The sequence below is a fragment of the Callionymus lyra genome, chromosome 5 (genome assembly GCF_982586985.1).
Source record: "Callionymus lyra chromosome 5, fCalLyr1.hap1.1, whole genome shotgun sequence".
Lineage (NCBI taxonomy): Eukaryota > Metazoa > Chordata > Actinopteri > Syngnathiformes > Callionymidae > Callionymus > Callionymus lyra.
The window spans coordinates 18,497,418-18,517,202 of record NC_141822.1 but is presented as its reverse complement, the minus strand read 5'-3'; the positions used below and the strand labels follow the sequence as shown (position 1 = coordinate 18,517,202).

General features: G+C 40.7%; 1 protein-coding gene across 1 annotated transcript; it reads left to right on the top strand.

Moving 5' to 3' along the window:
* The first annotated feature begins 8,023 nt into the window (after positions 1-8,023).
* dbh (dopamine beta-hydroxylase (dopamine beta-monooxygenase)) lies at positions 8,024-19,505 on the top strand. Its single transcript, XM_087792517.1, has 12 exons — positions 8,024-8,386; positions 11,918-12,064; positions 12,369-12,626; positions 14,013-14,189; positions 16,849-16,951; positions 18,195-18,361; positions 18,430-18,573; positions 18,638-18,676; positions 18,764-18,823; positions 18,945-19,072; positions 19,124-19,283; positions 19,369-19,505. The coding sequence occupies exons 1-12, from the start codon at positions 8,024-8,026 to the stop codon at positions 19,495-19,497; spliced, it is 1,875 nt and encodes a 624-aa protein (XP_087648643.1). The 3' UTR covers positions 19,498-19,505.
* Positions 19,506-19,785: the final 280 nt, after the last annotated feature.

Here is a 19,785-nt window from a genome sequence, read left to right as displayed (position 1 = left end):
TTAGGCAGAGGTCAGATTTTAGCTAATGGAATTATTGAGATCAGACATCTCTCTCTCTATGTGTGTGTGTGTTTTTGTGTGTTTGTGTGTGTTTGTTCGTCTCCGACAAGATGTGCTTATTGTTCGACAGGAGGGAGACAAACCTGTCAGACAGCGCGGAGGGTAAAGGGAGTTCTGACGCCTGCAGAAACATGCGCGTGAAAAGCGAGAAATAAAAACAAAATAGTTTTGGATTAGAAACTATTAAGAAACAGGATTTGTTTTTAAAATCCAAGGGTTGGACTAGAGGTGATTTGAGTTATAGACGGAAAGGCAGAGATTCTCTAGTCTGCTCGTCAATTTTTAAAACAATAATGATTTAAATATAATGAAATATTCCTTGAAATATAAAGCAGTGAATTAGTAAATATACAAAAATATTAGACACCTAATTTCCCATAAAAAAAACATTTTAAAATATATATACTGTATATTTTATTATTTCTTGTTTTGCAGATTCTTGGTGGTTTCTGTTCATTTTTTGTAAGCATTCAATTGTATTTTTATCTAATGTTGGTTCAGAAATATTTGAGAGAAGAAGAAACAAGAATTGATCCAGTGCAAAAATATGGCCAAATATAGACTAAGCAGCCCACAAGAGGTTTTAATACATATACTTGGGGGGGACAAATACAATTAAGTCATTTAAAGTGCATTAAAAACATCTACCTCTAAAACGACATTGTAACCCATTTAGATGAAAAGCTTTGCAGTAACAGAGGCGGTTTTTCTAGGAAGCAAAGATGTTAAATCGTCCCAATCTCAATAAACGTTAATCAAAACTTCATTTGTGCCACAACCTGGAGCGTGTCAAGCGTTTTGGCTCAGTGTGTGATGAGTCAGACGAAGCGTTGGGTCAGGAGTGTGTGAATATATGAGGGATATTCAAGAAAATACATGGAGGGGACAGTCATGCATAGATGTTGTTAAAGCTTCTAATCTGGCTTTTATTTTTAATCGCCAAGATTTGTCCATGAGTCGCATTCAAGAGGCATAGAAATATCATCACTGCTGTGATCTACTGAAGATCCTGAGATTATTTCCTGGTCAACAATGAGAGGATCATTGTCGCCTCAAGGCTCTCACCTGTAACCAAACCATGTTCCCTCAAGAGTTCACAACGAGGCGATGTTGTCTCTCCAACATGGCTTGATCTGCCCACAGTTGGACAAGCCGAGAACAAATCCTGCAGCAGTGGTTCTAATTCTAGTCTCTCCTGGATGACTGAGCTCCTCATTACCTCTAAGGTAGAGGCCAGACACTTCCCATCGATCTTGTTACTACACAGCATTAGCCACCACATATGAGGTTAGAAGTAGATCAATTTGTAAATCAAGAGTTACACCTTTTGGCTCAGCTCTTTTTTAACCCTTTACTACATGTGTCAAAATGATGGCACAGGGGCAAACTCCAGCCCCCTAATTCATTTGGTATGGCCCGCCATAGTTGCTGTTCATGTTGATATGGTGACCAATAATGATGCCAGTGATTAAGATAGGATAAGAAACAAACAATACAGTTCATAACTGCTACGATCAGCTTTCAAACCTGGTATTTAATTTAACTTTATTTTCCTCAAAGAACTTGTCTACTCTTTTCAGACTGAGGACCATGGTCTTGGATTTGGAGTAGCTGGCTAACAGTTGGCTTATTAATAATACTGTTTTACCAGAGTAAAATAATAAAATAAATACATCAAAAAGAGCACACTTTGATACTCTCTTCTTAAGTCTCTTTTAACACGAGGATGTTTAGAAAGAAAGAAGGAAATTCTCGCAGCTGCTGTAGAAGTCTTCCTTGTATGTGTAAAACTCACAATATACTCTAACTAGTTAACTAGTGAGATCTGTTTGCTTTACTTGTTAACATGTATACAGTAAATTGCTCTCTTATGCTGCATTTTATTCACAAGTAATAGTTCATACTTTTTCAATACATTTTGATTTTGTAACTAGTGAACTAGTGGTCATTATCCCTTTTAATAGTTAACTAGTAAACACTTACATGCCTGCTAGTTTACTAGTGCTGCTCCAAAAAGGTTACTATTTAATTGGTAACTGCATTACTGCAACTTGTTAACCAGTAGGCATTTTTGGATGGAAAAAACAGCTTGAACTAGTTAACTAATGAGATCTGTTTTCTTTACTTGTTAACATGTATACAGTAAATTGCTCTCTCATGCTGCATTTTATTCATTAGTAATTCTAAGTTCATGCTTTTCCAATAGGTTTTGATTTTGTTACTAGTTAACTAGTGGTCATTATCCCTTTTACTAGTCAACTAGTAAACACTTTCAGGCCTACTAGTTTACTAGTGCCAAAGAGGTCACAAATTAACAAGTAACTGAATTACTGTCTCTCGTTAACTAGTAGACATATTGGATCAAACTACTTCACTAGTAAGGGAAAAACAGCAGACTAGTTAACTAGTGGTCATTATGCCTTTTACTAGTTACCTTGTAAACACATTCAGACCAACTAGTTAACAAGTGCTGCTCCATAAATGTTACTAGTTAACTAGTAACTGCATTACTGCCACTTGTTAACCAGTAGGCATATTGGATGGAACTAGTGCACAAGTAAGGGAAAAACAGCTTGAACTAGTTAACTAGTGAGATCTGTTTTCTTTACTTGTTAACATGTATACAGTAAATTGTCCTCTCATGCTGCATTTTATTCACTAGTAATTCTTAGATCATGCTTTTCCAATATTTTGTTGCTAGTTAACTAGTGGTCATTATCCTTTTAGTCAAGTAGTAAACACTTTCAAGCCTACTAGTTTACTAGTGCCAAAGAGGTTACTAATTAACAAGTAACTGCATTACTGTTACTCGTTAACTAGTAGACCTATTGGATTGGACTAGTTCACTAGTAAGGGCAATACGGTAAGTAAGTAAGTTATAGTTATTTGTAAAGCAACCATTGAACTATTAAACTAGTTTTGGTCTCAGCTAGTAAAGCAGTACATTAAAACTGAATGCACTAGTTTACTAGTAAGCTTAATTCAGTCTAACTAGTTATCATGTTGGTGAGTTTTTGCAACCCACTAGTTACCTAGTTTGTTTTTGACATGTGACATCAAGGATATGAAATAAATCATCCGTCCATACGTGTGTCGTGAAAGAAAAGCGACCGATGCTGGGTCATATTTGACAGACGTGTCAGTGACAGTTGCTGAAGACTCCAGCTGTCACTCTCACAGATCAAGAACAAACAAATGCATCTCTGGTCTCTGGCACGAGTGCCGGAGCAACAACACGACGTCTGCTGAATCTTTCAGGCGAGCGAACACAAAAATCTAATCGCATCAAAAGCAAACACACCGAAGGAAAGTTTTCGGCTGCATAAGATATGAGCTCGAACTGAAAGGAGGGAGAATGTTCGGGGGAAGGATTTTAAGGTAAGTCGGTGTTTGGACGGTGACTTTAATAACGTTCCCTCAACCCTTCCAGTCCTGAGCGTCTCAAGGTGGAAACACACAAACCTGTGCCAGGAACAAAACCCTCGTTAGGTTCCATCAAAGGAGGCGCAATTGTTGCCTCGAAGGATCATTTTTCTTCCGTGCAATCCTTCCGTCTCACTTTTGTCCGCGGCGTTTCGGGAGGACGGCCATCGAAGTGACAAAGTGCTCCTCTGCCGTCAGACCCTCGACCTCCGCCGTCTCCGGATCGCTTCTCGTCTCGCCTTATCGTCGGATCGAGACGACGTGACGGAGGACGGCGAGGCGGTGTTAGTTTTGACTGCATCCATTATTCAGGCTGGAATAGTGGAGATTTGTGCTTCGGGAGAACGACTGCTGAAATATTTACATTAGGAGAACCTGAGACGCCGTGGTTTTGCTCTCAGCCACTGTAAACTGTACGTACAGCAGGAGTCACAACAAGACCCTTCAAGACTCCTCTCGAGTCCGACAGCTGTCGAAAGGCTCCGTCATCTATAGGCCGACGGTGGCTCCGCCCACGCTAGGAAACACTTGAGCTGCTTCCAGGAATAAAAAAAAAAAAGATGACAAGAGTCACATCGGCTGTGGAGGCAGGAAGTCACGGCGACGGTCGAGCCTAGAGGGAGGAGAACATGAAGACGAGTGGAAGTAGAGAGAGACTGGGATTATAACAAGACTATTACTGTGAACCCTCAGATAAGACTCATGTGGCTCGACTCCGAGCTTCTCACAGATCTTATCATCCGGCTTCAAGCAACGGAAGGACAATTCTTGACTTAAATGTCCATTTTAATGATTTTTTAAATGCAATACCCAGTTTTTTTGTTTTTTGAAGTACTTCATTAATACATAATAAAAAGTTAATTATTAATTTATATTGGAAAAAAAAAAGATCGTACTGTGATGATCTCCCATCGCTGTGTTTACTCCGGGTACCTTGGTTTTCTCCCATTGACTGAAGACTTGCCTCCGAATCCAGTGTTTCAAGGACAATGTTTTCATACTTTCGATGTCTCATGGCTCTTTGAAATGTCGTTATATTTAGTAGTAGCGTCCATTTTTTTTAGAAGCTTCCTTTGATGTGAACAGTGACATCAATACCAGAGATGCATCTCCTTCTAAATTTCAAAATAAAAGCTTCCATATCTTCATCCACTCAAACACTTGAGAATGTTAAAAAGAAACGAAAATTAAAACAGTATTAAGGGATTATGAGCTTTAATTATAATTGTTTTTGTTTAACTTATCATTAAAATGTAGTGTGACATTAATAAAGTTTTATTTTAACCGTTTTAAAAATGTGTGTTTTACATTCTTTAGTTGAATAATATTTGACGGGCAGCATTGTATCTGCTTGAGGCGCTGCAAATGCCCCCCTAGCCTAGGACTTTATCCATGCTTGTCCAAGATTAAGGCTGTTTTTCTTTTCTTTTTTTTTTCAACCTTTGCTTTGACCTCGTCCTCGTACAATTTCGGTTCATTCCAGGCTATACAAAAGTGCGAGTAGTTTAGCATGTTTTTAACGTGTAATAAGTGTTAAAAAGTCAAAAGTGTATTAAACCTCGTTCATACGCTGACGTGACTTTTGTAACAAATATTCATACGTGTGATGTTTGCAGAGTTACGAGGTCTTTCCTCTGCTGCAGATTATCTGCTCATTTTAAAAAAACAACATTTCACGAAAGAGGTTATCTCGAGGTCATGAATAAAATATGACTTGAGTTATTCATTGTTTTGCCTCGAGTGAAATTGTTTTCTAGGAGAAGCTCAGGTAAGGTTTAGTTTTGTTCTAATTGAATATGATTTCTAGACTTGTTTCAATTCAAAAATGATTTCATCATCATCACCAACAGATAAAACGAACAATCCTGCTAATACATGAACTGATAAGATGGATGGCAGGTGAAGGGATGGTAAGAAGAGAGAACAGGATAGAGGGAAAGAACAGAAGGATGACGAAGGCTTGAAGAGAAGACGAGAGAGACGGAGTGACGTCCAGACTGAGAGGAGACAGAGAAGAAGATAAACGCAATAAACAGGTGAACATGAAGACGGAAAGAGGAAAGAGGATGAAAAAGCAAGATCTGATAAAAACAATAAAACATGAAACTATATATTTTACATGGACACGCGAAGAATCGTTAATCAGAGACAAATTAAAGCTTCAGTAACCAGTGAGTCTTAGTGAGCGAGTGCAGAAATAAAAAAATACTTTCAATCGTCTCATTGTCCTGATAATCGGAAATCTCTCTTCATTTTGCTTCATTAAACATTTGTTTGTTTTCCTTCATTTAACCGACAGATGCAGAAAAGATAATGTCACAGAGACCCTCAGGCTCATGAACACACACAAGAAACAGTTTCCCCTCCTCCTCTCACCTACTTCCTCCTATCATCCAGCTCCTCCTCTCACCCTCCTCCTCCTCACGCCCACCCACCTCCTCTCACCCACTTCCTCCTCTCACCCTCCTCCTCCTCTAACCCTCCTCCTCCTCTCACCCACCTCCTCCTCTAACCCTCCTCCTCCTCTCACCCTCCTCCTCCTCCTCCTCTCACCCACCTCCTCCTCTAACCCTCCTCCTTCTCTCACCCACCTCCTTCTCTCACCCAACTCCTCCTCTCACCCTCCTCCTCCTCTCACCCTCCTCCTTCTCTCACCCAGCTCCTCTCACCCACTTCCTCCTATCATCCAGCTCCTCCTCTCACCCACTTCCTCCTCTCACCCACCTCCTCCTCTCACCCACCTCCTTTTCTCACCCACCTCCTCTCACCCACTTCCTCCTATCATCCAGCTCCTCCTCTCACCCTTCTCCTCCTCTCACCCACCTCCTCCTCTCACCCTCCTCCTTCTCTCACCCACCTCCTCCTCTCACCCTCCTCCTCCTCTCACCCACCTCCTCCTCTCACCCAACTCCTCCTCTCACCCACCTCCTCCTCTCACCCTCCTCCTTCTCTCACCCACCTCCTCCTCTCACCCATCTCCTCCTCTCACCCTCCTCCTCCTCTCACCCAACTCCTCCTCTCACCCACCTCCTCCTCTCACCCTCCTCCTTCTCTCACCCACCTCCTCCTCTCACCCACCTCCTCCCCTAATCCAACTCCAAACTTTCACAGTGTGTGGAGCCTCAAACATGATCATTAACGTGTGCCACGTGGTAGAATTGTAGAATTGAGTGAAGAAACAAAATCAAATTAGTGTTTAACTGTCACATGCACTGACCTTCGCTGACGTCTGACACCCGACAAAAGTGAACAGGCAGCTGGTATCCAGGAAAGACTGGAGGGGGGGGTCAGGGAAGACTGACCGACGGAAGGAAAGACTGCACCGATTGTGGACGGGTTAGTTACCCACTCCACAGGTCCTCCTTAAGAAGGACACCCTCAACAACTACGAGCACAAATAAGAGAAAAAAAACAGCCGAGAGAAGAGGTGGAAGATGAACCGGACAGGACGGACAACTTGTTGTCAACCGGGATGAGGATCACACGTCGCTGCCGGTGGTCCAAAGCGATGACTCGCGTGGTTTTACGTGGTGGAGGAAACGAAACACATGCAATCTTGCACCGAGTCAGCGGATCACACGAGCAGGAGATGAAGCCAGGTTGATGCTGTTCATTGCAGATGGCCATGAGGAAGAAGAGAACCTCGCTCAGCAGCACAGACAACAAAGAGGTTTGTGAAGAACTCCAGGCCAGGATGAGGATTAAAAACCTAACAAAATCTCTCAATCCGGACGGGAGCCAGGAATGACCTCATGTCCTTCACAGTGGATGGAGAAAAGGATCTGATCCGAAGCTTAGACACATCCATATGCCTGACACCGACGTGGAGGTCAGGCCGCCGAGTTTCTCTCGAGCTACGATACAAAACTTTAAATCAAATCAGAGAAGAGTGAATCAGGAAACAGGATAAATTATAACATATTTCTAATGTTGTAAATTTGGTTTTAAAATTGATTGTTTTTGTTTTTTCCAGAGCCTGGAACGGTCTGAACGAGCGCCGAACAAACCGAACAAACAAGGGTCACGTGGTGGTTCTGCCATCAGCCTCCAGGGGTGTCGGACAAACATGTGTCCATCTTGCTCAGGGAGGCTTTAATTGTCAGAGTGATGAGGTCACTCTCTGCCCCGGGCAGTGGTTTAAGAGCAGACTCGGGGAAGCCATCGATCCATGGATCCCTCTCGCTTCGGATCAGATATACAACAGTTGAGACGAGCAGTTGGTTTGAGAAATGATGGAGGGATGGAGGGAGGAAAAGAGTGAAGTCGGGGAGAATTGAAGCGATTGTCGTTGATAATATCCATGGTTGGATTCGGATCAATTAGGGACCGGCAGATGTGCAGAATCATGGTTGGCCCCGGGGCCTTAAAGAAGACAATCCAATTTTCCCTCAACAAATGTAATACCATTAGGCTGGATGCAAGCGAGGGGGGCGGAGCCTTCTCAAAAAACCAGGGAGAAGGACCAGAGCAGGTCCAGAAGGCAGTTACGAGAAGCACCGGAGACAAGTGTCCACGACACCTGAATGCTCTTCTCGACGCCATGATCTTCAAGAACATGGGCCTGAGAGACGTCACCATCATCTACTTCACGGCTCTGGCCGCTCTCATGGTCATCCTGGTGGCGTCCTACCAGGGGCCGGGCCGGGTCGTGGAAGTGCCGCTGACCCAGTCCAAGACCTTCAGTCCCGTCCCACCTCTGGCCATGCCCTTCCGTGTGCCCCTGGACCCCCGGGAGGAGCTGCACCTGGCCTGGAACGTCAGCTACCAGGACCAGGAGGTCTACATGAGGCTGGAGATCAAGCTCCTGAGACACGGCGTGGTGCTGGGCTTCTCCGGCCGAGGGGAGCTGACCGACATGGACATGGTGGTCCTGTGGGACTCCGGGAGCAAGAGCTACTTCGGGGTGAGTGCCGACGGAAATCACGGAAGAAAGAATCGGATTTCACTGAAAAGAATCAATATTTCAACGATTTGGTGAAATATTTAAGATCTTAAAAGAAAACTGCTTCAATGTGAAAGTGAATATTTTCTACTACATGTAAGAGTAAAAGTTGCAGTAAACAAATTGTTATTCTCATTATTTATTCGTCTGTATGTGGAGAAAAAAATGTAAAAAAACCCATTACAATTAGCTTTCGATTTAAAATAAATATGTACATGATTATGACATCGATAATAACAAGAGAAAAACACAGCAAACTTATTTTTTGTTAGAAATTAATTGTAATAATTAGTCAGACATTCATTTTTGTCAAAGAAATGTACAAGTATAAAACGTATAAAATCATAAATATCATTATAGTTGTAAGAATATATTGTGATTAAGCTAAATATATATATATATATATATATATATATATATATATATATATATATATAAAATATATAATATATATAATTTAGTTGCAAAGATATAGAGTCATGAAAAAAAACTATAAATACTCAAATGATTATTATACGAAATATCAAAAAGTAAAAAAATAAAGAAATAAAATCCAGAATATTAACAAATAAACATTAACTCACTTAATTAAATGAGGGACGTGTTAATCCACATTAGCTGTGTGTTAACGTTTTAAAAATGAATTTACAAAATATGTACTATAATGTCATTAAAAGTGATTTTTCTGATGGAGTACTCAGACATTATGGATGTTTTGCCATGTATTGATGATCCTTTAACAGCAAATTAAATAAATGCAGCAACACAAAATCTAAACATTGCAATGACACGTAGCACCTGTAAAACAGTTTTAAAAGACCTGTTAAAATGATTGGAAGGTGACATGTCAATAAAACTAGTCCTTGCTTTCGCTCTGTGAAGAAGCAAAAGTTGATGAATAATCAGTCACAATAAACTTGATATCAAGCGTCACTGACTGAGGAAAAAGGGCGTGAAGATCAGCAGAGCCTCACAGAGACAACAAGAGGGGAAATGGTTCTTGACTAGATTGATCTCGGCAGGATCTGTGTTGCTTCAAACATTCCACTGTGGCATGAAAAAAGACAGTAACTAGCGTGACAGGAAAAATAATGACATCAGTTGCGTTCAAGCAAAGATTTACAAGACGTGCCAGAAAGTTCTCCAGATACGATCGTGGCAAGTATTTATGTCACAATTGTGGGTCCTGCTGGTGCAGTGACATTTCTGGTTCTTCATAAACATGCTAAGAGATCAATCAATACAAAAAATGTCACTTATTTGACACTTAATGACACTTTTCTTATTGCAACAGTTTTGTTTGATTGTTTCTTTTGATCATATTTTTTTGTGTGTGTTGTCACTATGTTATGGGAAGAGAATTTTGTCTTAATTTTTCAATCCTTAAAGCATAGATTTTCTTTTTAATTTAATTTACTGAAGTGAAAAAAAGTCTTTATTTCTATTGAAATAAATTATTGTTTTGAGGTAAATATCTTAATTTGAAATGAAAATAGTTTTGAAGGGATTTTTATTGATGTGAAAAAAAAGTTGTAATGTCTATTTTCTATTGAACAAAATATTGTTTTTGTTTTTTTTAATCAAAACATGTTTTGAAGATATTTTTTTTTTCGATTTTTTTCCCATTAATTACATATTTTAATTTTGTCAGTTTTGATAAAATAAAAGTTGAATTTTTTTTAAGACTATTCTTTTTATTGAATTGAAAAGTTTGAAGTCATTTTTTTTATTAAAGTAAAAAAGCTTTTAAAGTCATTTATTAACTGAAGTGAAAAAAAGTTATGAAGTCATTTCTTTCATTAATTTAATATTTCAATTTTCTCATTTTTTATTTAATTAAAAAAAGTTTTGAAGACTATTCTTTTTTTATTGAATTGAAACGTTTTGAAGTCATATTTTTATAACAGTGAAAACAGTTTTAAAGTAATTTATTAATTTAAGTGAAAAAAAAGTTATGAAGTAATTATTTTAATTAATTTAATATTTCAATTTTCTCATTTTTTAATAAAAGGTAGAAAAAGTTATGAAGACTTCTTTTTTTATTGAATTGAAACGTTTTGAAGTCATATTTCACACACACACACACACACCCACACACACCCCACACACACACACACACCCACCCCACACACACACACACACACACACACACCCCCCACACACCCCCCCCACATACACACACACACACACACACACACACACACACACACACACACACACACACACACACACACACACACACACACACACACACACACACACACACACACACACACACACACACACACACACACACACACACACACACACACACACACACACACACACACACACACAAGCTTTCTTAAGACTAGAGCAGATATTTGTGCAACACGGTCCATCTGAAGAACACTTATATAATGCTGCTGGAGACGGAGGCAGAAGCAAACATCTCCGCGTCTATTCCAGACAAGAAAGTGAGGAACTTCAAAGGAACAGACTCAGGTGTTGTTGTGGAACCTTCAGGCAGAAAGAGTTCCTCAAAAGAGAAGCGAGAGAACGTCAGCTTTATAGATGTCAAAGAGTCAGGTTGTATTTGAGGGAAAAAAATTACTTGTATTTTTTACAACATGTGAACGAAAAGATGCTAGCGTGTCAATTTAGCAACATATTAGCTTTTTTTTTTTTATGTAAATAAGAGGTAAGTCGTAAACTTAAGAACATTAAGGACTAAAAACTTTGACTCCAGCATGTAGTTTGTTAAGTAAACACAAAAAAAATATTTTTGGTCCATTAAATGGTAAAACTCAACACTTGGTGGTTTTAGCTGCCGTGCTAGCCTGGAGCCAACAAAAGCTAAAAGTATAACTGCGTTTGTCAATCACTTGATCATCTTGCAAATCTTATTTATATCATAAAGTACTCTCTACTACTATAAAATATATAATAAATATGATGATAGCTGTGGCTTCTCTGTCAGAAACTTCTTTCTTTCTTGTTTCTCGAGCATTATCTTGATGTTAGCAGTGCTGCTAATGCTAGCTTAGCTTTGCTAATAAAACAGTAAGAACATTTTAACAAAAAACACCAGGTTTTGAGGGAAAAAAGAATATGATTTATAGTAATTTTTAACACTAATTTCTTTAAAATATTGATTATAGAAAGGTGGTGTTACAGGTGGTACATTGCTCTTTAAGACACCAAATTCAGAGAAGTTAACTAAAAAATACACCTTTAAACTAGTGAAAATAATAAATAATTTCATCTGATTAAAAATATAAATCCACAAAAACATGTTCCCTGATATGAATTTTACTTATTTCATCAAACAAAGCAGAGCTGATCCTCATCCCTGTGGCTCTACAATAGAAAATCATTAAATCCATGCTAAAGATGATAAAGACTATTGTATGGCAGGTGATTGACGCTACATTTTCCGCCTGTATCTGCTGTGATCTAATCTAATGAATGTTTTTTACTTTTCTGTTTTCATATTTGTGTTTATCTGTCCAGGACGCCTGGAGTGACAGCGAAGGGAGAGTCTCTCTGGACGAACAACAGGACTACGAGTTGTTACAGGCGACACAGAAGTCCGACGGGTTCCACCTGCTCTTCAAAAGGGCCTTCAGCACCTGCGACCCCCGAGACTTTCTCATCGAGGTGAGGCCTCACTGACACAGTCGAGGCGGCTGTCACTCAAATACGACGTTGAACAGCTCAGCGAAGCTCATATTGTTTTCATAGTTGAAAGTGTCGCAAGTTAAGATGCAAAAGTTGGAATATCAAGCAGAGAAACCTCCTTAAGCTTTCATTACTATAATTATGGTTTCCATGGCAACACATTACCACTCCATCGCAGACACAATACCGCCGCTCATCACCATGACAACATAATGGAAAGTTCTCTCTGATCACATAAGTGTCTGAACTTAAGGGACAATATATATATATATTTTCGTCTCAGGAGGGGACGGTGAACGTCGTCTATGGATTCCTCGAGCAACCTTTGACCTCACTGGAGAAGCTCAACCTGTCCCGGATCCAGACGGGCCTGCAGAGAGTTCTGCTTCTGCGACCGGATGTGCCGCCGCCGGAGCTTCCCTCGGACCTGCAGACAATGGACGTGGTTTCCCCGAACATCATCATCCCGACTCAGGAGACCACCTACTGGTGCTCCATCAAGAAACTGCCCGAGAACTTGCCCAAGAACCACATCGTCATGGTAACTACCAACTAGTGACTACTGGGACTAGGTTACAGTGGGGGGTCTGCCATGAATTCCTCGCTTTGGTTGACAAGTTAAAAAAAATGTTAATGATGGATCCACCCCCCCAAAAAAAGGAAGTAAAATCACCCCAATTTGGACTCGATGAAATGAACTGTTAAAGGGAAAAAAGCTGATAAAACCACCCCATAATCAGACATAACATATCACCGGAAAAAAAAAAACCAAAACAAGCTACTTAAACCAACTAAAAGCAAATAAAACCACCCCAGAATTGTGCATAAACTACCCCAATCTTACCCAAAACATTCTGGTTAAATCACCCACAAAGACATTCAATAAATACACCCCACAATCAGGGATACACTACCAAAAACATGTTGGTAAAACCTACAAAAAACAGCCAATAAAGCTACACCAGATTCGGGAATAAACTGCCAAAACCACCCAAAAACATGATGATAAAAAGAATAGAAAAGTTTAATAAAATCAACAAGAATCGGGGATATACTACCGACCCCCTGCCCCCCACAAAAAAAAAAAAAACATGACGACAAAACCAACAGAAACCAGCCGATAAAGCTACCCCAGAATCAGGGATACACTACCAAAACCACCCCAAAAACGTGATGATAAAGCCAACAGAAAACAGCCAATAAAGCTAACCCATAATCAGGGGATACACTACCAAAACCACCCCAAAAACGTGATGATAAAGCCAACAGAAACCAGCTGATAAAGCTACCCCAGAATCTGGGATATACTACAAAACCCCCCCAAAAAACATAATGACAAAACCAACAGAAACCAGCCGATAAAATTACCCCAGAATCCGGGATAAACTACCAAAACCACCCCAAAAACATGATAAAATTAACAGAAAATAGCAAATGTTACTACCCCAGAATCAGGGATACACTACCAAGACCACCACAAAAACGTGATGATAAAGCAACAGACCAAGACGATAAATCACCCCACAATCAGACATAAACTAACTCAAAGCCCCCAAAACAAGCTGATTAAAACCAACCACAAAGGCTATAAGACAACTCTTAAATCATTCATAAACTACCACAACTGCTTCAAAAAGAAGCTTATAAAACCATGCAATAAAATTAATAAACCATGCCAAACACAAGCTGATTAAACCAACCTACACAGCTAACAAAATCACACAAAATCTACCCAAACCACCCCAAAACAACCTGATAAAACCAACCAAGAAAATCCCCCAAACCAAGTGGATGAAAAGTAAACCAAACAAAGGTGACAATGATATCAACACAAGACGGTCTGAGCGGATAAGATAATGGAAGTTGTGGGTTTCAAGTGGCAGGACAAGGATTGATCTCAACGAAGCTTTTCTTCTTCATCTCTCAGTACGAGTCGATTATCACCCCTGGCAACGAGGCCATCGTCCACCACATCGAGGTGTTCGAGTGTAACCCCGACATCGGCAACATTCCAGACTACAGCGGCGACTGCGACGACAAGATGAAACCAGGGAACGTCAACTTCTGCCGTCACGTTCTGGCTGCCTGGGCCATGGGCGCCGAGGTAATGTCACTCAAATATGCTGGTAATGTTGTGACTTCTGTTAGACTTCTGACGAACATAATGTCAAACAATTCAAGACATTCATTCCCAGTACAGTCAGTCCATCAATCTGTAGAGGTTCAATAAAACAGTGGAGGGAGATGTTTGTCAGTCTGCACAAGAACCTGCAGCTCAGCTGTCAACAGGGAGTTCAACACTGGAGAGAAAGAGACGTGACTTTGTGGAGATGGAGCTCTTTTCACCGTCTGCAGGGAGCCTGGGATGAGGTCAATTTAGATGAAGTGCTTCTTGTGAATTGCTTTATTATGTGTTACCAAACAAATTACACTGTTGGTACACAATTTATCTTTATTGTTCAAAACCTTCTTAAGTTTTGAATAATGGTTCATAGCAGTTGAACGTGTCAGTAGATGACAGTGGAAGTGGGATCAGCTGCAGCTCCTTGCAACACAGAATGGAAAGATATCTAGATCCAGATGGAAGTTACAATTATATCAACACAATTTTAGATGAAAGATCATGTAGCAACATGTTGAACACACCATCCTACTTATGACACCAGACCATTCTACTTATGACACCAGACCATTCTACTTATGACACCAGACCATTCTACTTATGACACCAGACCATCCTACTTATGACACCAGACCATCCTACTTATGACACCAGCCCTTATGACACCAGACCATCCTACTTATGACACCAGACCATCCTACTTATGACACCAGACCATCCTACTTATGACACCAGCACCATCCTACTTATGACACCAGCACCATCCTACTTATGACACCAGACCATCCTACTTATGACACCAGCCCTTATGACACCATACCATCCTACTTATGACACCAGACCATCATACATATGACACCAGACCATCCTACTTTTGACACCAGACCATCCTACTTTTGACACCAGACCATCCTACTTATGACACCAGACCTTATAACACCAGACCATCCTACTTTTGACACCAGACCTTATAACACCAGACCATCCTACTTTTGACACCAGACCAATCCTACTTATGACACCAGCACAATCCTACTTCTGACACCAGCCCTTATGACACCAGACCATCTTTCTTGTCACACCAGCACCATCCTACTTATGACACCAGACCATCCTACTTATGACACCAGACCATCCCACTTATGACACCAGACCATCCTACTTATGACACCAGCCCTTATGACACCAGACCATCCTACTTATGACACCAGCCCTTATGACACCAGACCATCCTACTTTTGACACCAGACCATCATACATATGACACCAGACCATCCTACTTATGACACCAGCCCTTATGACACCAGACCATCCTACTTATGACACCAGACCATCCTACTTATGACACCAGACCATCCTACTTATGACACCACACCATCCTACTTATGACACCAGACCATCCTACTTATGACACCAGACCATCCTACTTATGACACCACACCATCCTACTTATGACACCAGCCCTTATGACACCATACCATCCTACATATGACACCAGACCATCCTACTTATGACACCAGACCATCATACATATGACACCAGACCATCCTACTTATGACACCAGCCCTTATGACACCAGACCATCCTACTTATGACACCAGACCATCCTACTTATGACACCAGCCCTTATGACACCATACCATCCTACATATGACACCAGACCATCCTACTTATGACACCAGACCATCCTACATATGACACCAGACCATCCTACTTATGACACCAGACCATCCTACTTATGACACCAGCCCTTATGACACCATACCATCCTACATATGACACCAGACCATCCTACTTATGACACCAGACCATCCTACTTATGACACCAGACCATCCTACTTATGACACCAGACCATCCTACTTATGACACCAGACCATCCTACTTATGACACCAGCCCTTATGACACCATACCATCCTACATATGACACCAGACCATCCTACTTATGACACCAGACCATCCTACATATGACACCAGACCATCCTACTTATGACACCATACCATCCTACTTATGACACGTGACCTCCTTAGCAGAGGTATTAGTTCCCAGAGGTAGATAATTTCCAGCTCTCGTTGACTTCCATGTGAAATCAATATAGTGTTTCAAGAAGTTACGCAACACTTGATCGGTGATTTAGACATGATTTCAATCAATCTTTCGTGTCATACAAGCTCTACACAAGTGTTGTGAGGCACAGTCACCACAAGGACAACATGAGATTGAAGGTCACCGCGTGTGACTAATAAAACTGCTAAAAATAAAAACAATATTGAAAAAAAAACCCTCCCACACTCAGCTGTCTGCAGCAAAGCTCTCCATATCGATCCCTCATGCTGCATCCAGGCTATTAAGAGCGCGGAGACATTCTGTACGTGGGTGAACGTTCACACACTGAAGTCCTCGCTGACGGACAGGTAACCCACGGTTCTGTTCATTACTGCCATGGAATTGCATAACTCACCACAGTGTGTCAATAATAGAGACACTGCTGTGTTAGTCCACGGGTTCTCTTTGATCACATGACGCTGCCTACAAATTAAACTTCATCATCCTAATGACAAAGTTGATGGTGTGTGTGTGTGTGTGTGTGTGTGTGTGTGTGTGTGTGTGTGTGTGTGTGTGTGTGTGTGTGTGTGTGAAGGCCTTCTACTATCCTCGTGATGCTGGGCTGCCGATGGGTGGTCCTGGTTCTTCAAGGTTTCTTCGCCTCGAGGTCCATTACCACAACCCTCTGCTCCTGTCTGGTACGTTCACACACACACTCTCACACACACACTTGCCAATTAATAGAAAACTGTAGTTCAAATATGTTCATAAATGTGTAATAACTGTCATTGAGGTGCACTAATGTGCCCAAAGTTTGATAAAACTACGACATTTCATACGTAAGTTTTTTAGGAGCTGTTGAAGTATTTCAGAGCCATAAGAATATGGTTGGATTTAACATTTTAATATTTCATTTTTTATTAAATAAAGTGATTTTAAATTCATTCAATTTGATAATTTTTTCATTGAAAGGTGTATTTATTTATTTTTTTTAAATAAAATGAAAGAAATTGAATATTTTCATTCATTAAATATATTTTTGTTCTTAGACATAATTTAATAATCTTAATTATATTATTTGAATACTTCATTTAATATTGAACCTAAGGGACTACACAAATGTTACATTTATTACATATATGTTTAATAATTATTCAGTATTAATTATTAAATAGTTATTTGCTATTTGCAACTCGAATATCAAACACTTTGAAAAACCAAATTTATTTGAAAAATATTCGATTTTTATAAGTTAATTATATTAAATATATATATATATATATATATATATAATATATATATATACAAATTTATAAATTCCGTTTTTTAAATATAATTAAATCCCTCAAAAACAAGAAGACTTTAATCAAAGGGAAAACAGAGGATTTTTTTGTGATTTGCTTATTTTACATTATTTTACTCAATATAAATATACACTAAATTGGAATCAGTTCAAAATATGTTAAAAAATAATGTTTAAAAAATAATAAGTGTGATAAGAAATAAGCCAAAAATAAGAAAGAGGAGAAAAAATGTAATGTATCCCTAAAAGAAAGACCTTATATTTAGAAGTAATATTTCAAGTTAAACTAGTATCGAAAGCAAAAATCAAGCATGAAATCAAATAGTTTCTAAGCTTCGGGAAATTTTCCCACACTTGACCAACGCAGCCTACAGTCGTAAGGCTGGATCCAAAAGAGTTACCATGGCAACAAGGAGGCCTTGCCTAGAACTGTAGTATCAATAGTTTTTATTAAAAATGTATAAGTCTTTACACCCACGTGTGTAACATCTACTCTAGCAATACTGTTGCTTGTTCACTTCCAGATTTTTTAGCTAATTTTGTCTAAATGTAATTCTATTCTTTGAAGTGGCATCCTTTCCAGGGTGTCCCCTGGAAGTATAAATGTCGTTTTCAATCCGAATCCATTTGCGCCGCAGGTCGGCGAGACTTCTCAGGGATCCGTCTCCACTACACGCCGATCCTGCGGCCGTACGACGCCGGCATCATGGAGCTGGGTCTGGTCTACACCCCCCTCATGGCCATCCCTCCTCGCCAGACCGCCTTCGACCTCAGCGGCTACTGCTCCTCCAAGTGCACCCGGACCGTAGGTGAACCGTTCACTTATGAGGTTCTAGACACGACTCACCCATCGGGACGCCATTGCCGTTCCAGGCTTTTCCTCCAGGGGGCATCTACATCTTCGCGTCGCAGCTCCACACTCACCTGGCCGGACGGGAGGTCAGGACGGTGTTGGTGAGGGGCACCAAAGAGATCCTGGTGGTCCAGGAGGACAAACACTTCAGCACACACTACCAGGTGACACACTTGAATAAAGATCATTTAAAAATAATGTTTTAAAACACACGTCTGTTCCTCTCAGGCCATCAGGAACCTGCACAAGATGGCTCATGTTTTACCTGTGAGTGTGTTTCCTTCACGGCGTTCAAGGAGGCTGGAGAACGTGCTGGACTCGATTTATTACCGCCATCTTGTTCTCATCCTGCAGGGCGACGTCCTCATAACCAAGTGTAAATTCAACACCGAAGACAGAAGCCGGCCGACGATGGTGAGCGAATTTTCCTGGAGCTGCTCCTCTTTTTTTTTAATCGCTCGCCATATTTCCTTCCCTCCTTTAATCCCCCTCCTCCTCCTCCTCCTTCCTGTCGTCGCTCTTCCTGTCTCCTCAGGGAGGTTTTGGCATCATGGACGAGATGTGCGTGAACTACGTCCACTACTACCCTCGGACTCAGCTGGAGCTCTGCAAGAGTCACGTGGACCCTGGACACCTTCAGAAATACTTCAGCTTCATCAACAGGTGTCAGAGTAATAATAATCAAAAAGATCATTATTAAATATTGATTGACAGATACAACGGCGAGGACCAGTGTGTGTGTGGGGAGCCCGATGTGTCGCGGCAGTATTCCCAGCTACACTGGGACACGTTCAGCTCCACGGTCCTGGACTCTCTCTACACTACGGCGCCGTACTCCATGCACTGCAACCAGTCGTCCGCCCACCTCTTCCCCGTGAGAACTTTTTTTTTTTTTTCAACGTTCAAAGACGAGAAGGTGAATTCACGCAGATGACTGACGAGGTCTCTTGTTTCTTCAGGGCCAGTGGGACAAGGAGTCGGTGCCTGAGGTCACCTCGATCCTGGAGCCCCCCCGGTACCCTTGTGAAGGAGGGAGTCGTCCCATCAAAACTCCTCCCTCCACTGTTGAGCAGCAGCTTCTCAAGTAACCTCTGCAGCTCGTGTGCAAGCATTTTGACTCGTGTCAAAATATATCTGGAAACCTGAAAGATGAAGTGCTTCTCTGGAGACAGTTACGTCTCAGTGATCTAGTCGAGGGTGAAATAAATCTTCTTAGCTTCTCATGTTATCTTCTTAAGTAGAGGCTTGATTTTAACTTTATGTGTTTTAAGTCATGTAACGCTGTCAGTTCTGAGAGAATAAAGAGTGAAAACATATTTTGTGACTTCTGACATCATAATGTCTTCCTACCTGTCTCGCAAGTGGCAGCTCAAAAG